This window comes from Arachis hypogaea, chromosome 17, assembly GCF_003086295.3.
Source record: "Arachis hypogaea cultivar Tifrunner chromosome 17, arahy.Tifrunner.gnm2.J5K5, whole genome shotgun sequence".
Lineage (NCBI taxonomy): Eukaryota > Viridiplantae > Streptophyta > Magnoliopsida > Fabales > Fabaceae > Arachis > Arachis hypogaea.
This window is the reverse complement of record NC_092052.1, coordinates 57641119-57669009: the sequence shown is the minus strand read 5'-3', so window position 1 is coordinate 57669009 and position 27891 is coordinate 57641119. Positions and strand designations below refer to the sequence as shown.

The window sequence follows — 27891 nt, the reverse complement described above, 5'->3', positions numbered from 1 at the left end:
GAGGCATCGAACCGAAGAAGGAGTTGAACCGGTGAGACCCGTATTGAACCGGCCGAGTTTTATCAGAACCAGTGAACCGGCGGGTTTTGTTTAACCCGGACCGGAAAAAAAAATATTTTTTTTCTGCGATGGAAAACGACGTCGTTTCTTTAAAAAAAAAAAAAAAGTGTAGAGCTGCTGCGTTTCAATGATGTAACCCTAGCCTCCATCCCCTTCCCCTGTTTCCCAATTTCCCTTCCCAAGTTCCCATACCCAAACGGTTTGAGTTGAGAGACCACCATCACCATCACCATGGCGCCATGACTCTATCCCCTGCTACTCGCCTACTCTGCTTCAGCTTCAGGCTTTCAGCCACTTCGTCGCCCCATCGGCCCGTCAGCTTCAAGCCTTCAACCACGTGGCACTCACCTCACCACCGCATCCAGAGCAGTGCGCCACTCACCCCGTGCATCGAAGATTGAACATTGAAGTCGCCGCCTCGTCGCTCCTCGCTCCAGGTCTCCCTCTTCTCTGCTCGACGCTCGTCGCTCCATCCCTCCAGGTCTAGGGTCCAATCGTGCAGCCGTGCAGGTAAGTATTTTTAATTTTTTAATTTTTTGAAGTTAATTGATTAATGATTATGGTATGCGGGCAGATGAGAACATGTTTGATAGTTTACATATATTTGAAGTTAATTTTTTAATTGGTGGTTCACATATGTTTGATAGTTTGATTTCTGTTTGATTTTGGTATATGGGCAGATGAGAACATGAACACTTCCATATGTTTTTTCTGTTTGATCTCTCATGTTTCTTGATTTTTTTTTATTTCTGTTCATTACTTCAGTTTGTTGATTGTGAATTGTTGGTTGCTGTTGGATATTATTCTTAGTAGTTAGTGGATTGTTGTTGTGTATTGTTAGTCATTTAGTCCTGGACCCTGGTTGATTAGGAATTTAGGATGGCTTCATCAAATACACCATCAGAAACACCAACACCAACTTCTCAGGAACAAGGATCAACTCCTGATCCAACAATTGGAACCCAAAAAAATAGTAACAAAGGAAAAACTGATCCTACATGGGGCCGTTGTAAACAAGTTTTGGATAAAGGAAAAACTGCTCTGGTATGTATTTATTGCGAGAAGCTTATTAGGGGTGGAGGAATTAACCGGGTTAAGCATCATTTGGCTGGAAAAGGTGGAGATATTGAGGCATGTCGAAAGGTGCCAGCTGCGGTGAGACACCAATTCTCCCAAAACATTGAAGATCTTCGAACCAAGAAAAGGAAAACTCAAGAAGAATATGCAGAAAGTTATGGTGCTTGTGATGACGTTGAAAGGGAATTTGATGAGATTGAACGTAATGAGATGCGACAACAACAAGCATCAAGAATTCCAGCACCTAGCTCTAGAAAGGGAGTTGGAAAACAACTCAAGGGACTACAATCCTTTTTTCCACTGGCAGCAACACCTGGAGCTCAACCAAGTATTAAAAGTGTTCTCCAAAGCAAAGAAATTATGGAGAAGTGTGATATTGCTATTACAAGATGGATGATGGATGACTCTGTGCCATTCAATGCGGTTAATTCAGCTTATTATCAGCCGATGATCGATGCTATCGCAAATATGGGTGCAGGGTATAAAGGGCCAAATTACCAAAGAGTTCGTGGATATTTGTTGAGTAAATTGGTTGAAGATGTAAAGAAGATGATTGAAGGTTATCGTGTGATTTGGAAACAAACTGGATGTACTATCATGGCTGATGGATGGACTGATCGTTGTAGGCGTACTTTAATTAATTTCTTGGTTTATTGCCCTAAAGAAACTGTTTTCCTAAAGTCAGTTGATGCTTCTCATATCTCAAAAACTGCTGAGGCTTTGTTCAAGTTGCTTAGGGATGTTGTGTTATTTGTTGGTCCTGAGAATGTTGTACATGTAGTGACGGATAATGCTGCAAATTACGTTGCTGCTGGAAGGTTGTTGAAATCAGAGTTTCCTAGATTGTATTGGTCTTCTTGTGCGGCACATTGTATTAATCTGATGTTGCAGGATATTGGAAAGTTTGTGGAAGTGACTGAAACTGTGTCAGAAGCTTCAATGATTACGAAGTATATCTATAATCACTGCCATCCTTTGTACTTGATGAGGCAGTTCACAGGCGGCCGAGAAATACTTCGTCCAGCTCCAACTCGATTCGCCACTAATTTCATTACTTTGCAAAGTATTTTGGCTCAAAAGGATGCATTGAGAGCTATGGTGACATCTAAAGAATGGACAAGTTCAGCTTACTCTAAAGAAGCCAAAGCAAAAAAGTTTGTGGATCAAGTCTTAGATTCTAAACTTTGGAATCAATGCACTGATATTGTTAAGCTTACGGAGCCACTTGTTCATGTATTGCGTATTGTGGATAGTGAAGATAGAGCTGCAATGGGTTTCCTTTATCAAGCTATGTATAAGGCTAGGGAAGACATGGTGAAAAGGTTTCAAAAAAGAAAGAGGGTTGTTGAACCTTATTTGAAGATTTTAAATTCACGTTGGGATTTATAACTTAAAAGAAACCTTCATGCTACTGGTTATTGGTTAAATCCAGCTTTTTGATTTAATTCTGCAGAATTTGACAAGCACAAAGAAATAATTTCTGGCCTATTAGATGTGATTGAGAGATATGCTTACGGTGATGCTGATTTGATTACTAAATTGACAAGTGAGAAGAGAATCTTTAAGAATGCTGAAGGAGACTTTGGGAGACAGTTTGCAATACGTGAGCGAAGCACAGTGATGCCTGGTAAATTTTGTATTAAAATTAGTTTTTTATGATTGTGATATGTTTAAGATTTGATTTTTATGATTGTGATTGTTTTCTTTTTATGTTAAGATCAATGGTGGGAATCTTATGGATGTGGAGCACCAAACCTGCAAAAGTTAGCAATTCGTGTTTTGAGTCAAACTTGCAGTTCTTCAGGTATTGAGCGTAACTGGAGCATTTTCGAACACATTCACTCAAAGAAAAGGAATTGGTTAGAGCATCAAAAGCTTAATGATCTTGTTTATGTTCATTACAACTTAAGGCTACAACAAAGGTACTTTTTATTATTCTTTCTTGAAGGCATTATTTAAAATTTTTAGTCATAATAAGAATAATCAAGTTAATTGATAACATAGGAACCGAATGTGAAAGCAAAGTTATGATCCAATTTATCTTGATGCATTTGAGGATCATTCAGAATGGATAATGGAAGATTCACCACCATTTTTAACTCCTAAAGAAGTTGATGCTTTACGGAATGATCTTGCAAATATGTCTCTTCAATCAGCTTTAGATGATTTGGGTATGTTGTTGTTAGGGATGATTTTGTAATACTTTAACCAAATATTTTGCCTTATTATTGATTATGATTTGTGAAACATTATTGAAATGCTAGATGAATTAAATCTGGAACACGATCGAGATGATGGTGAAGCTAATAATACTTCTGTGGAAAATGCAAATCAGAATGAAACCAATCAACATGTAGCTCCAGATTTGTCAGATGAAGAAAGATATCCAGACTTTGAAGTTACTCCTTGGATATAATCCATGAATTGTTATTTTTATTATGTTAAATTGAGTTGTTCATGTAATAGACTAATAGTACTAAATTTTATGTTTATTCTCGTATTACTAATTATTTTTAAGATTTGAGATTTAATGTTTATTAAAATGTTATTGGAGATATATTTTTTAACTGTTAATTTTTCAGTTTTTAGCTATTTTATACATTTTACTTATGTGGGACCGGGTTAACCGGTTCAACCAGTGACCCACCAGTTGAACCAGTGACCCAGTGACCCAGTAGCCTGACCGGTTCGATCACCGATTCGGTTCTGACAACTATGACCGTGAATGTCTTGGTCACTTAATTTCAGTTAGAGGGTTAAGTTCAATTCTAGTTTATGGCCACAAAAACCCTAATTACCCATATATAAAAAGATTATATGTCACATATCCTGTTAAGTCTAAGTAATTAGCAATTTAGGAGGAATTTCCTTTCAAGTTGTTGTTCAAGTGAGATAACTCTTCCAAGAATCACAAGAACGCAAATAGAATAAGGGTTATTCTTCCGATCTACCCAGATTCATAAGGTGAAGAACGAAAGTAATCCTTGAAACTAAATCAATACATTAATTAAAATAGAAGAACAATAATCTTAATCCATAGAAATAAACAGAGCTCCTAACCTTAACCAAGGAGGTTTAGTGGCTCATGCTTCAGAGAGAAAAATTAGGGTTCAGAAAATGTGAAAGTGTGGAAGTGAGGAGATTCCCCTAAAGGGTGAATCTTTTCCCTTATATATCTAACCTAATTTGATTTAGAACAAAAATAAAATAATAAATTTTAAACCTAAAAGATTTTGTTTGTAATTAAAAATAACTAAAATAAAATAAAATAAAATAACTAAAAGCTAAATCCAACTAAAGATGCTCCTTTGGTGAAGTTTGATTCGAATTGCTTGGCGCTAAACGCCAGTTGTAGTGTTTAGCCCCCTTGAGGGCAAAAGGTTCATTTTTGCTTCTGAGTTCCTGGCACTAAATGCCAAACCTGGCGCTAAACGCTAGGTTTTGCGTTTAGCGCCCTAGTGGACTGCTCTAATTCTTCTCTTTCTTGTATAAAACTCTGCTAAACTTGTCCAAACTTCACCTAAAATAATTAAAACAATGAAACAACCCAAAGTAGCATCCAAAGAGGTTTAAAACACAAAAATTAAATTAAAACTCATGAAATTCTAACTTAAAATAAACAGAAAATAAGGTAAAGATGCTCACTTATCAAGCATACCTTTGGGATTTGAAGCACTAGACTTGAGATATAAAGACTGGTCACCGTAATATCAATTGTTCGATGTAGACAAGACCCAAATGTCATCTCGTGGATGTGAGCGGGGCTATCTGGTTGATTTTTATGGCTTCTTTGGAGAATATGGCTGCTGCTATACAAGCTACTCCTGATAGGCTGGGACAACATGTCGGAAATAGAAATGGAGGCAGAAATGAATCTGGTAGTGGAGACAACTAATGAGTTAGAGCTTATGCAGCTAAAGCAGGGTTCTATGACGGTGGTGGAATACACCAACAAATTTGAAGAGCTATGTCATTTTTCGAGGGTGTGCCTAGGTGTTCCGGAAGGCTATGATGAATGAAAATGTATTAAATATGATGGTGGTCTTCAGAGTGGCATAATGAGTGCCGTTGTGCCTATGGAGATCCGAATCTTTTCTGAGTTAGTGAACAAGAGCAGGGTAGTTAAGGATTGCTCGAGAAAGGCTGCTTTGGCGAAGGGTGATCGCCAAGAATTCTATAAGAGGGACCAAGGCAAGGGTTATGCACCGAGGAGTCAAAAATTTAAGAGAGGTGGTCGTGTGCCTCAATACAACCAAGGCCAGACAACTTCCAAAGGAACAATAACAAAAATTACCAAGGAAGAGGAAGATAGGGAAGCAAGCTCATGTTCCTCATAATGACATGACTTGTAGGAGGTGTGGAAGTTATCATTCTAGTACTCCACGTAGATCCGGTTTGGGTTTATATTACTCTAGTGGTGGAGCCATGCACATGTCATAAAATTGTCCAGAGAAATGGAATTAGGATGCTGGTAGAGCTCAGCAACAGGGTCGAGTTTTCTCTTTGACTACGGATGGTGCGGCTAGGTCGGACACACTGATCAGAGATAACTGTGAAATTGGTAACAAGATTTTAACTACTTTATATGATACTGGGGCGTCACATTCGTTTATATCATTTAAAAAAATGATGAATTAGGGTTGAAAATATCTGGGTTAGCCTATGATTTACACGTGCATACTCCAGCCTCTAAAGTTGTGGTAACTAGGCTAGGTTGTCAACAAGTACTCTTTTGAATTGAAAATAGACAGTTTACATGATTTGATAAGCTTTCCAATGACTGGACTTGATTTAATTTTGGGTTTGGATTGGTTGTCAAAATACCATGTGTTATTAGACTGTTTTGAGTGTTCGGCTCAGGTCATGTTTGAGGGGTCAGAAGGACCATTTGTAGCAAATGGCTATTATTTGAATTCAGTTATGGTGAACTGTAATGGGAGTGAATCTCAGGGATTTATACTATTAGCTGCGAGTTCTTCGGGAGATGAGAAGAATTTAAGTCAGATTCTGGTAGTGAGTGAATTTCCTGAGGTATTTCTTTAAGATATACCTGAATTTCTCCCTCCTGGAGAAATAGAGTTCGCAATAGAGTTAATGCCTGCAGTTGGACCAATTTTGATTGTGGAACACTCTACCATATAAGGCCTTACGCTGCAGTCATAAGTCAAGGTGGTGAGGCATTATGACCTCTAAAAACAAAGTATGAATGTATAGATTGAAGAAATATAATTTAATTAGGAGCTTATGAAGAAAAGATATAACAAATAACCGCATCACACTCGAACGTCAACGATATAAAGCATCGGTATACAGAAACAAATGTAATATATATATATATAATTCAAAAGGAGCTACATAACAATACTAGTCTCGACCTGCGAAGACAAGGCCGGATAGAAAGTATAATATAAACCAGAAGCAAACAAAATACAACCTGTTTCTCCATAATTCAACCGCTAAGAGGGATATATATATACACATATACAAAAGTGGAGAAATAATAATCTAAGTACAAAATAAACTCCCAAAATGCAAGCCTTTGCTTTCCAAGAATAACCTAGCACGCTCAGTAAGGTGCATCACGTCTTGCATCTGAAAACAAAATCCCTAACGGGTGAGAACCCGAAGGTTTCCAGTAGGGTACTAATTTTAAATAGAGACTACATAAAAAGATCTGAACTGGCTAGGCAATCCTAAACTCCAATCATTCAAGGTTCAAGCCTAGGGTCCTTTCTAAATCTAAACAGGGTAATCAGACTAAATCTCGGTTAAATTAGTCATTTTTTATTCTCATCTCTACTCAATACAAGTCGTCAGTCATACTAGTGATCTCAAAACCTCAGTCCTTCCCAATACAAGTCATTAGCTCTCTTTATATCTTAATTATCCAAATTTTGTAATTCTATATCAAGTCTTGTCTCAATGGTATCGATTTATTCTCAATAATTAGTCGCAATCTCAACCCGAAGAAAGTGGGACAAACCACAATCCTTGCATCTACCCAGGAAGTTTTAAGTCTCAATCCGGAGCAAATGGGGTAAACCACAACCCTTGTATCTACTTAGGGAGTTCAAATATCAAACCAGATCAAGTGGAATAAAGCCACAACCCTTATATCTACACAAGCAACTCAAATATCAATTCATCATAAATTCTCGTCAACACATCGCATCAAAAACAACTCTTAGCTTCTCCACCGCCAGCATAAGGAATCTCTCAGTTGTTCAAACACATACAAAATAATTAAAAAAATACACAAATAGAGAGAATAAATAAAGCAAGTAGCTAAAATAGCATATAGATAAAATTATTCAATAAGAAAAACCAAATACAAGATGCACACCCAATCAATACACACAAATACAGATGATGCATGTCTATTCCTAAACAGGACATGAGCTCACATGTCAGTTAGTTGTCCATACCCAAAAATATTTCTGAGATAGAGAGACCTAAAGGAGGGTTCCTATAAGGACGGCGATATGTAAAGTTCACAGAGAAAACGCATTTGATCAGTGGGGATAGACATACGTAACGCCCACTAGACTTGAGATTGATGGTATAGCTCGGTGGGGACAGCGATACGTAACGCTCATCCGAGTTATATTTGACTATCACAAGGTTTTCTTCCCAATACAAAGAAAAAATGGGCTCATCCTCATCATTCAGGAAAAAAGGTCAGACACTCTCTACAACTCGGACCTTAAAGAAATAATTTTTAAAGTCGCGGAAAGATTCATCAAAAATAGCAAAAACTTTCCTACCATGAATAGCACGAAAAGAGATCCAACCTTGTTTTTTAGAGCTAAAAAGTTTGGTGAGCACAAAGAGGTAAAAGAAGACTTTAAGAGAAGGTCGGACATCAAGTTCCCGACAAAAAAGTAGGTATGTTTTTAAGAAGCCCCAAGAATTGGGATGCAATTGGGTAAGGGCAACATTGTAGAATTTAAAGAGCACGGACTCAAACTCAGAAAAAGGAAAGGTAACCCCTAACTTCGTAAAAAAAATCATAGACATATATGAAATGCTATTCCGACCTATCAAGTCAGGGGAAGCATACTGATGAATGGATAATTTATACGCTTTTTGGCATTGTTTTTAGTATGTTTTTAGTAGGATCTAGTTACTTTTAGGGATGTTTTTATTAGTTTTTATGTTAAATTCACATTTCTGGACTTTACTATGAGTTTGTGTGTTTTTCTGTGATTTCAGGTATTTTCTGGCTGAAATTGAGGGACTTGAGCAAAAATCAGATTCAGAGGTTGAAGAAGGACTGCTGATGCTGTTGGATTCTGACCTCCCTGCACTCAAAATATATTTTCTGGAGCTACAGAACTCAAAATGGCGCGCTTTCAATTGCGTTGGAAAGTAGACATCCCGGGCTTTTCAGCAATATATAATAGTCCACACTTTGCCCAAGTTTAGATGACACAAAAGGGCGTTGAACGCCAGTTCTACGCTGCAATCTGGAGTTAAACGCCAGAAACACGTCACGAACCAGAGTTGAACGCCAGAAACATGTTACAAACTCACGTTCAACTCCAAGAATGACCTCTCCACGTGTAAACTTCAAGCTCAGCCCAAGCACACACCAAGTGGGCCCCGGAAGTGGATTTCTACATCATTTACTTACTTCTGTAAACCCTAGTGACTAGTTTAGTATAAATAGGACTTTTTACTATTGTATTAGATCTTTGATCAGTTTTTATGCTATCTTAGACTTTCATGGGGGCTGGCCATTCGGCCATGCCTGGACCATTATCACTTATGTATTTTCAAACGGTAGAGTTTCTGCACTCCATAGATTAAGGTGTGGAGCTCTGCTGTTCCTCATGATTTAATGCAAAGTACTATTGTTTTTCTATTCAATTCAACTTATTCCGCTTCTAAGATATCCATTCGTTCCCAAGAACATGATGAATGTGATGATTATGTGACGCTCATCATCATTCTCACTCATGAACGCATGCCTGACAAACACTTCCGTTCTACATGCAAACAAGCTAGAATGAATATCTCTTAGAACCTTGTCTTCGTGGTATAAGTTAGAACCCATGGATGGCCATTCCTGAGATCAGGAAAGTTTAAACCTTGTCTGTGGTATTCCGAGTAGGATCTGAGATGGGATGGCTGTGACGAACTTCAAACTCGCGAGTGCTGGGCGTAGTGACAGACGCAAAAGGAGGGTGAATCCTATTCCAGTATGATCGAGAACCTCCAGATGATTAGCCATGCCGTGACAGAGCATTTGGACCTTTTTCACAAGAGAGGATGGGATGTAGCCATTGACAACGGTGATGCCATTACAGAAAGCTTGCCATGGAAAGGGGTAAGACTGATTGGATGAAGACAGCGGGAAAGCAGAGATTCAGAGGAACAAAAGCATCTCTATACGCTTATCTGAAATTCTCACCAATGATATACATAAGTATTTCTATCTTTATTTTCTATTTATTTATTATTATTATTCGAAAACTCCATAACCATTTGATAAGTGAATCCCAAGGAGGAAGACCTCCTGGGACGTCCAGTGATCAATAAGGAGTTTCCCTCTGAGGAACCAAAGGAATCTGAGACTCATCTAGAGACCATAGAGATTCCATTGAACCTCCTTATGCCATTCATGAGCTCTGATGAGTATTCCTCTTCTGAAGAGAATGAGGATGTTACTGAAGAGCAAGTTGCCAAGTTCCTTGGTGCAATCATGAAGCTGAATGCAAATTTATTTGGTAATGAGACTTGGGGAGATGAACCTCCCCTGTTCATCAATGAACTAAATGCATTGGATCAATTGAGATTGCCTCAGAAGAAACAGGATCCTGGAAAGTTCCTAATACCTTGTACCATAGGCACCATAACCTTTGAGAAGGCTCTATGTGACCTTGGGTCAGGAATAAACCTCATGCCACTCTCTGTAATGGAGAAACTGGGAATCTTTGAGGTACAAGCTGCTAAAATCTCATTAGAGATGGCAGACAATTCCAGAAACCAGGCTTATGGACAAGTAGAGGACATGTTAGTAAAGGTTGCAGGCCTTTACATCCCTGCTGATTTCATAATTCTAGACACTGGAAAGGATGAGGATGAATCCATCATCCTTGGAAGACCCTTCCTAGCCACAGCAAGAGATGTGATTGATGTTGAGAGAGGTGAACTAGTCCTTCAATTAAATGAGGACTCCCTTGTTTTTAAAACTCAAGGTTACCCTTCTGTAAACATGGAAAAGAGGCACGGTAAGCTTCTCTCACTACAGAGTCAACCAGAGCCCCCACAGTCAAACTCTAAGTTTGGTGTTGGGGAGTCTCAACAATGCTCTGAACATCTGTGAGGCTCCATGAGAGCCCACTGTCAAGCTATTGACATTAAAGAAGTACTTCTTGGGAGGCAACCCAATTTTTATTTATCTAATTCTATTTTTATTTTTATTGTTCTTTCGTGTTTTATTAGGTTCATGATCATGTGGAGTCAAAAAATAAATAGAAAAATCAAAAACAGAATCAAAAATAGCAGAAGAAAAATCACACCCTGGAGGAAGAGCTTACAGGCGTTTAAACGCCAGTAAGGAGCATCTGGCTGGCGTTCAACGCCAAAACAGAGCATGGATCTGGTGTTGAACGCCCAAAACAAGCAGCATCCTAGCGTTCAGATGCCAGAAATGCACACTGAGGAAAGCTGGTGCTGAACGCCAGAAACATGCTACATCTGGGCGCTGAACGCCCAGAACAAGCATCAATTCGGTGTTTAAATGCCAGAATTGCATGCAAAGGCATTTTACATGCCTAATTGGTGCAGGGATGCAAATCCTTGACACCTCAGGATCTGTGGACCCCACAGGATCAACTCAGCATCTGTGGAGCCCACAGGATCCCCACCTACCACCACTCATTCTCTTTCCTCTTCTCATTCATCTTCTCTTTCCAATAAACACCCTTCCCCAAAACCCTTCACCAATCACCTCAAGCTCTCTTCCATATCACCCATTCACCACTCACATCCATCCACTCTTCCCCATAAACCTACCTCATAAACCCCACCTACCTTCAAAATTTAAAATCATTTTCCCACCCAAACCCTCCCTAAATGGCCGAACCTAACCCCTCTCCCTTCACTATATAAACCCCTCCATTCTTCTTCAATTTCACACAACACAACCCCCTCCTCCTCTTCTTGGCCGAAACACATCTCTCTCTCCCTCTCCTCCATTTTTTCTTCTTCTTCATCTATTCTTTCTTTTCTTGCTCGAGGGCGAGCAATATTCGAAGTTTGGTGTGGTAAAAGCATAAAGCTTTTTATTTTTCCATTACCATGGCACCTAAGACCGGAGAATCCTCTAGAAAAGGGAAAGGGAAGACAAAAGCTTCCACCTCCGAGTCATGGGAGATGGAAAGATTCATCTCCAAAGCCCATCAAGACCACTTCTATGATGTTGTGGCCAAGAAGAAGGTGATCCCCGAGGTCCCTTTCAAACTCAAGAGAAATGAGTATCCGGAAATCCGACATGAAATCCAAAGAAGAGGTTGGGAAGTTCTAACAAAACCCATCCAACAAGTCGGAATTCCAATGGTTCAAGAGTTCTATGCTAATGCATGGATCACTAGGAACCATGATCAAAGTAAGAACCCGAACCCAAAGAATTATCTCACCATGGTTCGGGGGAAATACTTAGATTTTAGTCCGAAAAATGTGAGGTTGGCGTTTGACTTGCCTATGATGCAAGGAGATGCACACCCCTACACTAGAAGGGTCAACTTTGATCAAAGGTTGGACCAAGTCCTCATGGACATATGTGTGGAAGGAGCTCAATGGAAGATTGACTCAAAAGGGAAATCGGTTCAACTTAGAAGACTGGACCTCAAGCCTGTGGCTAGAGGATGGTTAGAGTTCATCCAACGCTCCATCATTCCCACTAGCAACTGATCTGAAGTTACTGTGGATCGAGCCATCATGATTCATAGCATCATGATTGGAGAGGAAGTAGAAGTTCATGAAGTCATCTCCCTTGAACTCACAAAATAGCCAAAAAGCCCTCCTCCTTGGCAAGGATAGCTTTCCTTCATCTTATTTGCCATCTATGTTACTCAGCTGGAGCTTTCATAGAAGGAGACATTCCCATTGAGGAAGAGAAGTGCATCACTAAGAAAAGGATGGAGCAAACAAGAGAGCCCACTCATGTAGCTCAAGAAACACGTGAGGAAGTTCATCATCAAGAAATCCCTGAGATACCTCAAGGGATGCACTTTCCTCCATAGAATTTTTGGGAGCAAATCAACACCTCCCTAGGAGAACTAAGTTCCAACATGGGACAACTAAGGGTGGAACATCAAGAGCACTCCATCATACTCCATGAAATTAGAGAATATCGAAGAGATATGAGGGAGGAGCAACAAAGACAAGGAAGAGACATAGAAGAGCTCAAGGACATCATTGGTTCCTCAAGAAGGAAACACCACCATCACTAAGGTGGACTCATTCCTTGTTCTTAAATTTTCTTTTTTTTGTTTTCTTATGTTAAATGTTTATCTATGTTTGTGTCTTTATTACATGATCATTAGTGTCTAAGTGTCTATGCCTTAAAGTAGTGAATATGAATCCATCACCTCTCTTAAATGAAAAATGTTTTTAATTCAAAACAACAAGAAGTACATGAGTTTCGAATTTATCCTTGAACTTAGTTTAATTATATTGATGTGGTGACAATACTTTTTGTTTTCTGAATGAATGCTTGAACAGTGCATATTTCTTTTGAAGTTGTTGCTTAAGAATGTTAAATATGTTGGCTCTTGAAAGAATGATGACAAAGAGACATGTTATTTGATAATCTGAAAAATCATAAAAATAATTCTTGAAGCAAGAAAAAGCAGTGAATACAAAGCTTGCAGAAAAAAAATGGCGAAAAAAATAGAAAGAAAAAGAAAAAGCAAGCAGAAAAAGCCAAATGCTCTTAAAACCAAAAGGCAAAAGCAAAAAGCCAATAACCCTTAAAACCAAAAGGCAAGGGTAAATAAAAAGGATCCCAAGGCTTTGAGCATCAGTGGATAGGAGGGCCTAAAGGAATAAAATCCTAGCCTAAGCGGCTAAACCAAGCTGTCCCTAACCATGTGCTTGTGGCGTGAAGGTGTCAAGTGAAAACTTGAGACTGAGCGGTTAAAGTCACGGTCCAAAGCAAAAGAAGAGTGTGCTTAAGAACCCTGAACACCTCTAATTGGGGACTTTAGCAAAGCTGAGTCACAATCTGAAAAGGTTCACCTAATTATGTGTCTGTGGCATTTATGTATCCGGTGGCAATACTGGAAAACAAAGTGCTTAGGGCCATGGCCAAGACTCATAAAAATCAGGTATTTTCTGTGATTTCAGATATTTTCTGGCTGAAATTGAGGGACTTGAGCAAAAATCAGATTCAGAGGTTGAAGAAGGACTGCTGATGCTGTTGGATTCTGACCTCCCTGCACTCAAAATGGATTTTCTTGAGCTACAAAACTCAAAATGGCGCGCTTTAAATTGCGTTGGAAAGTCGACATCCAGGGCTTTCCAGCAATATATAATAGTCCATACTTTGCCCAATTTTAGATGACGCAAAAGGGCGTTGAACGCCAGTTCTATGCTGCAGTCTGGAGTTAAACACCAGAAATACGTCACGAACTAGAGTTGAACGCCAGAAACACGTTACAAACTCGCGTTCAACTCCAAGAATGACCTCTCCACGTGTAAACTTCAAGCTCAGCCCAAGCACACACCAAGTGGGCCCCGGAAGTGGATTTCTACATCATTTACTTACTTCTGTAAACCCTAGTGACTAGTTTAGTATAAATAGGACTTTTTACTATTGTATTAGATCTTTGATCAGTTTTTATGCTATCTTAGACTTTCATGGGGGCTGGCCATTCGGCCATACCTAGACCATTATCACTTATGTATTTTCAAACGGTAGAGTTTCTGCACTCCATAGATTAAGGTGTGGAGCTCTACTGTTCCTCATGATTTAATGCAAAGTACTACTGTTTTTCTATTCAAATCAACTTATTCCGCTTCTAAGATATCCATTCGTTCCCAAGAACATGATGAATGTGATGATTATGTGACGCTCATCATCATTCTCACTCATGAACGCGTGCCTGACAAACACTTCCGTTCCACATGCAAACAAGCTAGAATGAATATCTCTTAGATATCTAATACAGGGGACCGAGTCCGAGTTATTAGTATCTTCGTGGTATAAGTTAGAACCCATGGATGGCCATTCCTGATATCTGGAAAGTCTAAACCTTGTCTGTGGTATTCCGAGTAGGATCTGGGAAGGGATGGCTGTGATGAACTTCAAACTCGCGAGTGCTGGGCGTAGTGACAGACGCAAAAGGAGGGTGAATCCTATTCCAGTATGATCAAGAACCTCCAGATGATTAGCCATGCCGTGACAGAGCATTTGGACCTTTTTCACAAGAGAGGATGGGATGTAGCCATTGACAGCGGTGATGCCGTTACAGAAAGCTTGCCATGGAAAGGGGTAAGACTGATTGGATGAAGACAGCAGGAAAGCAGAGATTCAGAGGAACGAAAGCATCTCTATACGCTTATCTGAAATTCTCACCAATGATATACATAAGTATTTCTATCTTTATTTTTTATTTATTTATTATTATTATTCGAAAACTCCATAACCATTTGATATCCGCCTGACTGAGATATACAAGATGTCCATAGCTTGCTTCATACCAACAATCTTCATGGGATCGACCCTTACTCACGTAAGGTTTTATTACTTGGATGACCCAGTGCACTTGCTGGTTAGTTGTGCGAAGTTGTGAAGTTATGTTTGGACCATGGTATTGTGCACCAGTTTGTTGGCGCCAGTACCAGGGAGAGAACGAACAACAAATTTTACAGCCTGAGTAACAATTTCGCATACCAAGTTTTTGGCGCCGTTGCCGGGGATTGTTCAAGTTTGGACAACTGACGGTTCATCCTGTTGCTCAGATTAGGTAATTTTCTTTTTGTTTTATTTTCAAAAATTTTCTTCAAAAATCTTTCAAAAAAATTTTTTCCCTTTTGTTTTCGAAAATTATTTCAGAATTTTTAAGAATGAATTCTAGAGTTTCATGAAGCATGTAGAAGCCTGGGTGGCTGTAAAGCCATATCCAAATTCATTTGGACTGAGGCTTCCAAGTCATCATTACAAGAGCAAGCTAGTTGTTGCTAATAAAATTTGTTATTGTATGACTGATTTGTATCTTCTAAAGCTTGGCTGGCTATTAAGCCATGTCTAACCCTTGGATTGGAGCTTTAGGCTAACATTGAAAGATTCTTGTAATTCTTATTGAAAATTTTTGAATTTCTTATTTTCTTTTTCCTATATGTTTTTCGAAAATAATATACAAAAATCCAAAAAAATTAATAAAATCATAAAAATAAAAAATATTTTGTGTTTCTTGTTTGAGTCTTGAGTCAATTTTTAAGTTTGGTGTCAATTGCATACTCATCTTGCATTTTTCGAAAATTGCATTCATGCATTGCATTCATCATGATCTTCAAGTTGTTCTTGATAAACCTTCTTGATTGATCTTCATATTATATTGTTTTGTGTTGTATGGTGTTTTTCATATGCATTCTTGCATTCATATTGTCTAAGCATTAAAAATTTCCAAGTTTGGTGTCTTGCATGTTTTTTCTTTTCTTAAAAATTTTTCAAAAATAAGTTCTTCGTGTTCATCTTGACATTCAAAGTGTTCTTGGTGTTCATCTTGACATTCATACTGTTCTTGCATGCATCACATGTTTTGATCCAAGATTTTCATGCATTGAGTCTTTTTCATGTTTTTCTCTTTCATCATTAAAAATTCAAAAATCAAAAAAATATCTTTCCCCTTTTTCACTCATAAATTTCGAAAATCTGGATTGACTTTTTCAAAAAATTTTAAAATTTAGTTGTTTCTTATGAATCAAATCAAATTTTCAATTTAAAAACCTTATCTTTTTCAAAATCTTTTTCAAAAATCAAATCTTTTTCATTTTTCTCATTTATTTTCGAAAATTTTAAAAATATTTTTCAAAAATCTTTTTCTTAATTTTATCTCATAATTTTCGAAAATATCATCAAAAATTAATGTTTTGATTCAAAAATTTCAAGTTTGTTACTTGCTTGTTAAGAAAGATTCAAACTTTAAGTTCTAGAATCATATCTTGTGATCACTTGTGAATCAAGTCATTAGTTTTGATTTTTTAAAAATCAAATCTTTTTCAAAAACTTTGATTTCAAAATCTTTTTCTAACTTCTTATCTTTTCAAATTTAATTTTCAAATCTTATCTTTTTGTTTCAATCATATCTTTTAAAATTTCAATCATATCTTTTTCAAAAACAAATTTCAAATCTTTTTCAACTAACTAATTGACTTTTTATTTGTTTCTTATCTTTTTCAAAACCACCTAACTAATTTTCCCTCTCTAATTTTCGAAAATTATCTCCCTCCTTTTTCAAAATTCTTTTAATTAACTAATTATTTTAATTTTTGATTTTAATTTTATTTCATTCCTAATTTTCGAAAATTACTAACATTTTTCAAAAACTATTTTCAAAATTTAACTTTAAATTTTAATTTTTAATTTTCGAAAATCCTCTCACCTCTCATCTTCTTCTATTTATTTAATTACTTACTAACACTTCTCTTCATCTCATATCTCTGCTCTCCTCATCCTTGTGTTTGGATTCTCCTCCCTTCTCTTTCCTTACATTACATTCTTTTCTTCTTCTACTCACACAAAGGAATCTCTATACTGTGACATAGAGGATTCCATATTTTCTTTGTTATTCCCTTCTTTGTCATATGAGCAGGAGCAAGGACAAGAACATTCTTGTTGAAGCAGATCCTGAACCTGAAAGGACTCTGAAAAGGAAACTAAGAGAAGTTAAAATATAACAATCCAGAGACAACCTTACAGGAATTTTCGAACAGGAAGAGGAGATGGCAGCCGAAAATAATAATAATGCAAGGAGGATGCTTGGTGACTTTACTGCACCTAATTCCAATTTACATGGAAGAAGCATCTCCATCCCTACCATTGGAGCAAACAATTTTAAGCTTAAGCCTCAACTAGTTTCTCTGATGCAACAAAACTGCAAGTTTCATGGACTTCCATCTGAAGATCCCTTTCAGTTCTTAACTGAATTCTTGCAGATCTGTGATACTGTTAAGACTAATGGAGTAGATCCTGAAGTCTACAGGCTCATGCTTTTCCCTTTTGCTGTAAGAGACAGAGCTAGAATATGGCTGGACTCTCAACCTAAGGATAGCCTGAACTCTTGGGATAAGCTGGTCAAGGCTTTCTTAGCCAAGTTCTTCCCTCCTCAAAAGCTGAGTAAGCTTAGAGTGGATGTTCAAACCTTCAGACAGAAAGAAGGTGAATCCCTCTATGAAGCTTGGGAGAGATACAAGGAACTAACCAAAAAGTGTCCTTCTGACATGCTTTCAGAATGGACCATCCTGGATATATTCTATGATGGTCTATCTGAATTAGCTAAAATATCATTGGATACTTCTGCAGGTGGATCCATTCACCTAAAGAAAATGCCTGCAGAAGCTCAAGAACTCATTGACATGGTTGCTAACAACCAGTTTATGTACACTTCTGAGAGGAATCCTGTGAGTAATGGGACGCCTCAGAAGAAGGGAGTTCTTGAAATTGATACTCTGAATGCCATATTGGCCCAGAATAAAATATTGACTCAGCAAGTCAATATGATTTCCCAGAGTCTGAATGGAATGAAAGCTGCATCCAACAGTACTCAAGAGGCATCTTCTGAAGAAGAAGCTTATGATCCTGAGAACCCTGCAATAGCAAAGGTGAATTACATGGGTGAACCCTATGGAAACACCTATAACCCCTCATGGAAAAATCATCCAAATCTTTCATGGAAGGATCAACAAAAGCCTCAACAAGGCTTTAACAATGGTGGAAGAAACAGGTTTAGCAATAGCAAGCCTTTTCCATCATCCACTCAGCAACAGACAGAGAACTCTGAACAAAATACCTCTAATTTAGCAAACTTAGTCTCTGATCTACCTAAGGCCACTCTGAGTTTCATGAATGAAATAAGGTCCTCCATTAGAAATTTGGAAGCACAAGTGGGCCAGCTGAGTAAAAGAATCACTGAAACCCCTCCTAGTACTCTCCCAAGCAATACAGAAGAGAATCCAAAGAGAGATTGCAAGGCCATTGATATAACCATCATGGCCGAATCCAAGGAGGAAGGGGAGCACGTGAATCCCAAGGAGGAAGACCTCCTGGGACGTCCAGTGATCAATAAGGAGTTTCCCTCTGAGGAACCAAAGGAATCTGAGACTCATCTAGAGACCATAGAGATTCCATTGAACCTCCTTATGCCATTCATGAGCTCTGATGAGTATTCCTCTTCTGAAGAGAATGAGGATGTTACTGAAGAGCAAGTTGCCAAGTTCCTTGGTGTAATCATGAAGCTGAATGCCAATTTATTTGGTAATGAGACTTGGGGAGATGAACCTCCCCTGTTCACCAATGAACTAAATGCATTGGATCAACTGAGATTGCCTCAGAAGAACAGGATCCTGGAAAGTTCCTAATACCTTGTACCATAGGCACTATAACCTTTGAGAAGGCTCTATGTGACCTTGGGTCAGGAATAAACCTCATGCCACTCTCTGTAATGGAGAAACTGGGAATCTTTGAGGTACAAGCTGCTAAAATCTCATTAGAGATGGCAGACATTTCCAGAAACCAGGCTTATGGATAAGTAGAGGACATGTTAGTAAAGGTTGCAGGCCTTTACATCCCTGCTGATTTCATAATTCTAGACACTGGAAAGGATGAGGATGAATCCATCATCCTTGGAAGACCCTTCCTAGCCACCTCAAGAGCTGTGATTGATGTTGACAGAGGTGAACTAGTCCTTCAATTAAATGAGAACTCCCTTATGTTTAAAACTCAAGGTTACTCTTCTGTAAACATGGAAGAGAGGCACAGTAAGCTTCTCTCACTGCAGAGTCAACCAGAGCCCCCACAGTCAAACTCTAAGTTTAGTGTTGGGAGGCCACAACCAAACTCTAAGTTTGGTGTTGAACTCCCATATCCAAACTCTAAGTTTGGTGTTGGGGAGTCTCAACAATGCTCTGAACATCTGTGAGGCTCCATGAGAGCCCACTGTCAAGCTATTGACATTAAAAAAGTACTTGTTGGGAGGCAACCCAATTTTTATTTATCTAATTCTATTTTTATTTTTATTGTTCTTTCATGTTTTATTAGGTTCATGATCATGTGGAGTCACAAAATAAATAGAAAAATCAAAAACAGAATCAAAAACAGCAGAAGAAAAATCACACCCTGGAGGAAGGGCTTATTGGCAATTAAACGCCAGTAAGGAGCATCTGGCTGGCGTTCAACGCCAGAACAGAGCATGGATCTGGTGTTGAACGCCCAAAACAAGCAGCATCCTAGCGTTTAGATGCCAGAAATGCACACTGAGGAAAGCTGGCGCTGAACGCCAGAAACAAGCATAGAACTAGCGTTCAACGCCAGAAACATGCTGCATCTGGGTGCTGAACGCCCAGAACAAGCATCAATTCGGTGTTTAAACGCCAGAATTGCATGCAAAGGCATTTTACATGCCTAATTGGTGCAGGGATGCAAATCCTTGACACCTCAGGATCTGTGGACCCCACAGGATCAACTCAGCATCTGTGGAGCCCACAGGATCCCCACCTACCACCACTCATTCTCTTCCCTCTTCTCATTCATCCTCTCTTTCCAATAAACACCCTTCCCCAAAATCCTTCACCAATCACCTCAAGCTCTCTTCCCTATCACCCATTCACCACTCACATCCATCCACTCTTCCCCATAAACCTACCTCATAAACCCCACCTACCTTCAAAATTCAAAATCACTTTCCCACCCAAACCCTCCCTAAAAGGCCGAACCTAACCCCTCTCCCTTCACTATATAAACCCCTCCATTCTTCTTTAATTTCACACAACACAACCCCCTCCTCCTCTTCTTGTCCGAAACACATCTCTCTCTCCCTTTCCTCTATTTCTTCTTCTTCTTCATCTATTCTTTCTTTTCTTGCTCGAGGGCGAGTAATATTCTAAGTTTGGTGTGGTAAAAGCATAAAGCTTTTTGTTTTTCCATTACCATGGCACCTAAGACCAGAGAATCCTCTAGAAAAGGGAAAGAGAAAACAAAAGCTTCCACCTCCGAGTCATGGGAGATGGAAAGATTCATCTCCAAAGCCCATCAAGACCACTTCTATGATGTTGTGGCCAAGAAGAAGGTGATCCCCGAGGTCCCTTTCAAACTCAAGAGAAATGAGTATCCGGAAATCTGACATGAAATCCAAAGAAGAGGTTGGGAAGTTCTAACAAAACCCATCCAACAAGTCGGAATTCTAATGGTTCAAGAGTTCTATGCTAATGCATGGATCACTAGGAACCATGATCAAAGTAAGAACCCGAACCCAAAGAATTATCTCACCATGGTTCGGGGGAAATACTTAGATTTTAGTCCAAAAAATGTGAGGTTGGCGTTTGACTTGCCTATGATGCAAGGAGATGCACACCCCTACACTAGAAGGGTCAACTTTGATCAAAGGTTGGACCAAGTCCTCATGGACATATGTGTGGAAGGAGCTCAATGGAAGATTGACTCAAAAGGCAAACCAGTTCAACTTAGAAGACTGGACCTCAAGCCTGTGGCTAGAGGATGGTTGGAGTTCATCCAACGCTCCATCATTCCCACTAGCAACCGATCTGAAGTTACTGTGGATCGAGCCATCATGATTCATAGCATCATGATTGGAGAGGAAGTAGAAGTTCATGAAGTCATCTCCCTTGAACTCTACAAAATAGCCGAAAAGCCCTCCCCCTTGGCAAGGCTAGCTTTCAATTATCTTATTTGCCATCTATATTACTCAGCTGGAGCATTCATAGAAGGAGACATTCCCATTGAGGAAGAGAAGCGCATCACTAAGAAAAGGATGGAGCAAACAAGAGAGCCCACTCATGTAGCTCAAGAAACACGTGAGGAAGTTCATCATCAAGAAATCCCTGAGATACCTCAAGGGATGCACTTTCCTCCACAGAATTTTTGGGAGCAAATCAACACTTCCCTAGGAGAACTAAGTTCCAACATGGGACAACTAAGGGTGGAACATCAAGAGCACTCCATCATACTCCATGAAATTAGAGAAGATCAAAGAGCTATGAGGGAGGAGCAACAAAGACAAGGAAGAGACATAGAAGAGCTCAAGGACATCATTGGTTCCTCAAGAAGGAAACGCCACCATCACTAAGGTGGACTCATTCTTTGTTCTTAAATTTTCTGTTTTCATTTTCTTATGTTAAATGTTTATCTATGTTTGTGTCTTTATTACATGATCATTAGTGTCTAAGTGTCTATGCCTTAAAGTAGTGAATATGAATCCATCACCTCTCTTAAATGAAAAATGTTTTTAATTCAAAACAACAAGAAGTACATGAGTTTCGAATTTATCCTTGAACTTAGTTTAATTATATTGATGTGGTGACAATACTTTTTGTTTTCTGAATGAATGCTTGAACAATGCATATGTCTTTTGAAGTTGTTGCTTAAGAATGTTAAATATGTTGGCTCTTGAAAGAATGATGACAAAGAGACATGTTATTTGATAATCTGAAAAATCATAAAAATGATTCTTGAAGCAAGAAAAAGCAGTGAATACAAAGCTTGCAGAAAAAAAATGGCAAAAAAAATAGAAAGAAAAAGAAAAAGCAAGCAGAAAAAGCCAAAAGCTCTTAAAACTAAAAGGCAAGAGCAAAAGGCCAATAACTCTTAAAACCAAAAGGCAAGGGTAAATAAAAAGGATCCCAAGGATTTGAGCATCAGTGGATAGGAGGGCCTAAAGGAATAAAATCCTGGCCTAAGCGGCTAAACCAAGCTGTCCCTAACCATGTGTTTGTGGCGTGAAGGTGTCAAGTGAAAACTTGAGACTGAGCGGTTAAAGTCAAGGTCCAAAGCAAAAGAAGAGTGTGCTTAAGAACCCTGGACACCTCTAATTGGGGACTTTAGCAAAGCTGAGTCACAATCTGAAAAGGTTCACCCAATTATGTGTCTGTGGCATTTATGTATCCGGTGGTAATACTGGAAAACAAAGTGCTTAGGGCCACGGCCAAGACTCTTAAAGTAGCTGTGTTCAAGAATCAACATAATGAACTAGGAGAATCAATAACACTATCTGAACTCTGAGTTCCTATAGATTTCAATAATTCTGAACCTCAATGGATAAAGTGAGATGCCAAAACTATTCAAGAGGCAAAAAGCTACAAGTCCCGCTCATCTGATTGGAGCTATGTTTCATTGATAGTTTGGAATTTATAGTATATTCGCTTCTTTTTATCCTATTTGATTTTCAGTTGCTTGGGGACAAGCAACAATTTAAGTTTGGTGTTGTGATGAGCGGATAATTTATACGCTTTTTGGTATTTTTAGTATGTTTTTAGTAGGATCTAGTTACTTTTAGGGATGTTTTTATTAGTTTTTATGTTAAATTCACATTTCTGGACTTTACTATGAGTTTTTGTGTTTTTCTGTGATTTCAGGTATTTTCTGGCTAAAATTGAGGGACTTGAGCAAAAATCAGATTCAAAGGTTGAAGAAGGACTGCTGATGCTGTTGGATTCTGACCTCCCTGCCCTCAAAATGGATTTTCTGGAGCTACCGAACTCAAAATGGCGCGCTTCAAATTGCGTTGGAAAGTAGACATCCAGGGCTTTCCAGCAATATATAATAGTCCATACTTTGCCCAAGTTTAGATGCCACAAAAGGGCGTTGAACGCCAGTTCTACGCTACAGTCTAGAGTTAAACGTCAGAAACACGTCACGAACCAGAGTTGAACGCCAGAAACACGTTACAAACTCGCGTTCAACTCCAAGAATGACCTCTCCACGTGTAAACTTCAAGCTCAGCCCAAGCACACACCAAGTGGGCCCTGGAAGTAGATTTCTACATCATTTACATACTTCTGTAAACCCTAGTGACTAGTTTAGTATAAATAGGACTTTTTACTATTGTATTAGATCTTTGATCAGTTTTTATGCTATCTTAGACTTTCATGGGAGCTGGCCATTCGGCCATGCTTGGACCATTATCACTTATGTATTTTCAAACGGTAGAGTTTCTGCACTCTATAGATTAAGGTGTGGAGCTCTACTGTTCCTCATGATTTAATGTAAAGTACTACTGTTTTTCTATTCAATTCAACTTATTCCGCTTCTAAGATATCCATTCGTTCCCAAGAACATGATGAATGTGATGATTATGTGACGCTCATCATCATTCTCACTCATGAACGCGTGCTTGACAAACACTTCCGTTCTACATGCAAACAAGCTAGAATGAATATCTCTTAGATATCTAATACAGGGGACCGAGTCCGAGTTATTAGTATCTTCGTGGTATAAGTTAGAATCCATGGATGGCCATTCCTGAGATCCGAAAAGTCTAAACCTTGTCTGTGGTATTCCGAGTAGGATCTGGGAAGGGATGGCTGTGACGAATTTCAAACTCGCGAGTGCTGGGTGTAGTGACAAACACAAAAGGAGGGTGAATCCTATTCCAATATGATTGAGAACCTCCAAATGATTAGCCATGCCATGACAGAGCATTTGGACCTTTTTCACAAGAGAGGATGGGATGTAGCCATTGACAACGGTGATGTCCTTATAGAAAGCTTGCCATGGAAAGGGGTAAGACTAATTGGATGAAGACAGCAGGAAAGCAAAGATTCAGAGGAACGAAAGCATCTCTATACGCTTATCTGAAATTCTCACCAATGATATACATAAGTATTTCTATCTTTATTTTCTATTTATTTATTATTATTATTCGAAAACTCCATAACCATTTGATATCCGCCTGACTGAGATATACAAGATGACCATAGCTTGCTTCATACCAACAATCTCCGTGGGATCGACCCTTACTCACGTAAGGTTTTATTACTTGGACGACCCAGTGCACTTGCTGGTTAGTTGTGCGAAGTTGTGAAGTTATTTTTGGACCATGGTATTGTGCACCAGTTTGTTGGTGCCATTGCCAGGGAGAGAACGAACAACAAATTTTACAACCTGAGTAACAATTTCGCATACCACATACGTTCTCTTCAGGGTCGATAACAACAATCTCATAGTTTCTCTCATCCTCTCGACATAAACATAACTTATGATATCTACTAAAGGATTCAACATATTCGTTATCAATCACAGGGACAGGGGTAAGAACAGTTAAATCTACCCATTTCAAGTCAGACGAGACCTTAGACGACATGCTGTGAACTACTGAACGAGACATAAAAGCTACACCTATAATACAACAAAACAAAAATCCATTACTAAAAATAGGACAAAACAAGGCAAGCAATCAGAAGGTCTGGTCAATTTCAAATATCTCTACTAACATCTCTAACGTAAAACATAAGCAACACAAGCATTCAGATATTCAAAACAGGTCAACTCAACATCCTGAGCACAGACACTTATGCTATATTTTCAAGATATAGAAATGAGGCCATCTCTTGTACAAAAATGGCATCATTTGGGGCAATACAAAACCCCACGTTCAGATTCCCAGAATACAAAACCCCAAACTCAAAGTCGCAAATTGCAAGCAACATTTCAAAAACCACCATTCATTCAAACACGGATACTACCAAGAACAGAAATGAGGAACAGTTGGAGTAAAGGACTAACCTTGAAGGAGCACAAAAGCAAAGAGCACTTCCAACAGAAATACACGAACGATCCTCCCCCAAAAAACGAAGCAAGACCTTTGAAAACCTCAAGATAAATAAATCATGAAATGAAGATAGTTACATGAACGAAGAATGAAGGAAGAATAAGAGAAAGAGGCAAACGTATAATGAAAACGGAAAAAGGAAGAAAAGGAAAAAAGTAAAGTATTTATAAGACACTAGAGGCAAAAGTGATATTCCGCACCCCACATTAATGACGCACACGGATCCCAAGGAAACTGCAACGTAACACACGCCATGTCATTAAGCGGCACATCGTTTCAAAAGCTTTCAAAACACGTCGAGTACCTGACCTCTTGAAGGTGGTGCACTTGACGAAGGGAACTGAAGCCACGAATGCTCGAGCCCGAACTCATAAAGGTCCAGACTCAAGCAGGGGCACTGTACATACCTTGACCCAAAAACATAGAGTCAGGCCCAATAAGAATAAAAGCCCACCCAAAAAAGGTGGCCTCATCTACTTACCCGACCTCTATGATAAGGGAGGTTCAACCCTATTTATCTGAATAAATAACTACCTTCTGAAACATCTCCTTCTATCTCTTCACTTTATCTAGAAGGGAGATCTCAGCAAATTCCCAAGATAAAGAAAGCGATCATCCACCATCAAAGGTGGAACTACTCTAAAAGTGGTTATCTTTTCTACTATAAATACATTGACACTCTCATGTATATTCGGAACCCAATCTACTAAAATCTACTTAAATTCTTGCTAATTTAAGCGTCAGAGTCTCTTGTAAGTACCATCCCCACATTCTCATGAGGAACTCGGACGACGGCACCTTGGCTCCAACACAAGTCAGTCGCTGCCTCAGAAAGTGTCTGGACCTCACGTTTAAGTCCAAAAGCAACTAAGTTTCAAGTAACGCTTAGAACATAAATATATATATTATTTAATTAATTTAATTTTAATATATATTTTATACTAGTGGTTAATTTTGATGCGCACCATTGATCTAAGAAAGGCTAACAGATTTGGTAGCAAATTCGGCTTCGATTAATCAATGTTGTTACCTCTTAATTTTCACAAGCCTAGATAATCATATGCCACCATCCTATATCATAATTATAAAAGACGGCATCATGTACGGAATTCCAAGCTGTCAACCCTTTTAAGCATGGTAGCACTGTTCATCTCATGTCTATCATTCTACATGACATGCCATGATTGTATACATGCATAGGGATTGGTGACCAGCATTTCTCAACATCATAGTATTCACATGTATCATGTTTAGATAGTTGATGCACACCATACAAGACTTTTTTAATGTTTTATGGTTTTACCTGCTGGTTTCTCACCTTAGCCAATAAGATTAATTGCTTATATCCTTTGCCGGCACCGGATTCGATGATCCCAGAACGTTTAGACCATTAAATGGTTCCATAACAAAATATGTTTTTTAAGTTTTTTTAATAACCGCTAAATAATTCTTTTTTAATTTTAATTACAAATTAATCTCATATATTTTATTTAATTATAAAAATTATTTTTTATTTTATAAATTATTATTTTATCATTCATCTATTATGTTTATTAACAATAAAAAACAAAAATAATAACAAATTAAATCTTCTATTGATCATAATAATTTTTTTGGCAATCCCAATCGATTAAAAATTTATCTTTGATCTGTTACATTCGTCGAGAGTTGTGAAATCGTGTTTTTTAGAAAATCAATAGATTGGATTAACAAAACAATCGATTGAATTTCAGGTTTCCCAAAACTCAATCGATTGGACTTCTTGTTATCACAAAATAATTGATTAAAATAGCGTTTGAAGCTGGGCTTGTGAGTGGGAAGAATAAGATGATAGATCGGGAGATTCAAGATGCTTATATTCAAGCTACTCGGCGAGCAAAGAATTTCATCTATATTGAGAGTCAATATTTCATAAGAAGTGAATTTGATTGGAGTCGTGCTGTGAATGGCATAGAACAAAAGGACACTATTTATGAGGCATTGAATCTGATCCCAATTGAGGTTTCACTTAAAATTGTTAGCAAGATTAAAAAGGAGGACAAATTTGTTGTGTACGTTGTGATTCCGATGTGGCTGGAGGGTCACCCAAATGGCAGAAGGAGAACCGTTCAGGACATATTATATAGGGAAATGCAGATGCCTTGTTCAAGCACTTAAGGAAAAGGAAAATGCAGCGGATAATAAGAAAATTAAAGAAGAAGCCCGGAAATATTTGTCATTCTTTTGCCTCGGCAATCGATTGATTTTTTGGGCAAACCATACTGCCTTACAATTTTTAATCGATTATTTTGTAATAACCTAAAATCCAATCGATTGAGTTATGGGAACCTGAAATTCAATCGATTGTTTTGTTAATTCAATCGATTGATTTTTTAAGAAACACGATTTCACAACCCTCAACGGATGTAACGGATCAAAGATAAACTTTTAATCGATTGGGATTGCCAAAAAATTATTACGATCAATGGAAGATCTAATTCGTTGTTGTTTTTGTTTTTAATTGTTAATAAATATAATAGATGAATGATAAAATAATAATTTATAAAATAAAAAATAGTTTTTATAATTAAATAAAATATATGAGATTAATTTGTAATTAAAATTAAAAAAAAACTATTTAGCAATTATTAAAAGAACTTAAAAAACATGTTTTGTTATGGGACCATTTAATGGTCTAAATGTTTTGAGACCATCGAATCCGTGCCTTCTTTACCCCCACTTTTCAGTTTAAAATCATATACAAGTTCCTCATTCACCCCATTTTCATCTCATGTTTTTAAATTTTGTCTCTCATTTTAGAATTTTCAAAATTTAAAATTTTCTAGGATCATTCTCTCATATGTTATTCCCTCACCTTTATATAACCCCTCCATTACCATTATTCATTTTAATCGTGATGCAAAAATGTTGACTCCGATGAAGACGACGATTTTTCCTCAAACGGCACGGGATACTCAAGTGT

At 38.2% G+C, this 27891-nt stretch overlaps 2 protein-coding genes and 1 non-coding gene across 3 annotated transcripts; 2 read left to right on the top strand and 1 right to left on the bottom strand.

Moving 5' to 3' along the window:
• The first annotated feature begins 939 nt into the window (after positions 1-939).
• On the top strand, positions 940-3553 carry LOC112763312 (uncharacterized). The gene is made up of 6 exons (XM_025809016.2): positions 940-2410; positions 2591-2764; positions 2855-2941; positions 3048-3059; positions 3204-3308; positions 3402-3553. Exons 1-6 carry the CDS (start codon positions 940-942, stop codon positions 3551-3553), a joined length of 2001 nt encoding a protein of 666 aa, XP_025664801.2.
• Positions 3554-17487: 13934 nt separating this feature from the next.
• LOC112768118 (small nucleolar RNA R71) lies at positions 17488-17595 on the bottom strand. The gene has a single exon (XR_003185556.1). It is a non-coding gene; the product is annotated as a small nucleolar RNA R71 (small nucleolar RNA).
• Positions 17596-26756: 9161 nt separating this feature from the next.
• Positions 26757-27086, top strand: LOC140180608 (phospholipase D alpha 1-like). The gene has a single exon (XM_072221858.1). The coding sequence runs from the start codon at positions 26757-26759 to the stop codon at positions 27084-27086; it is 330 nt and encodes a 109-aa protein (XP_072077959.1).
• The last annotated feature ends 805 nt before the right edge of the window (positions 27087-27891 follow it).

Excerpts from the sequence above, each read along its gene's own strand:
- LOC112763312 (XM_025809016.2), top strand. The coding sequence starts at position 940 with ATGGCTTCATCAAATACACCATCAGAAACACCAACACCAACTTCTCAG. Across the intron at positions 2,765-2,854 it reads GCGAAGCACAGTGATGCCTG|ATCAATGGTGGGAATCTTAT; the intron begins GTAAATTTTGTA and ends TTTTATGTTAAG. Across the intron at positions 3,309-3,401 it reads ATCAGCTTTAGATGATTTGG|ATGAATTAAATCTGGAACAC; the intron begins GTATGTTGTTGT and ends TTGAAATGCTAG.
- LOC140180608 (XM_072221858.1), top strand. The coding sequence starts at position 26,757 with ATGATAGATCGGGAGATTCAAGATGCTTATATTCAAGCTACTCGGCGA.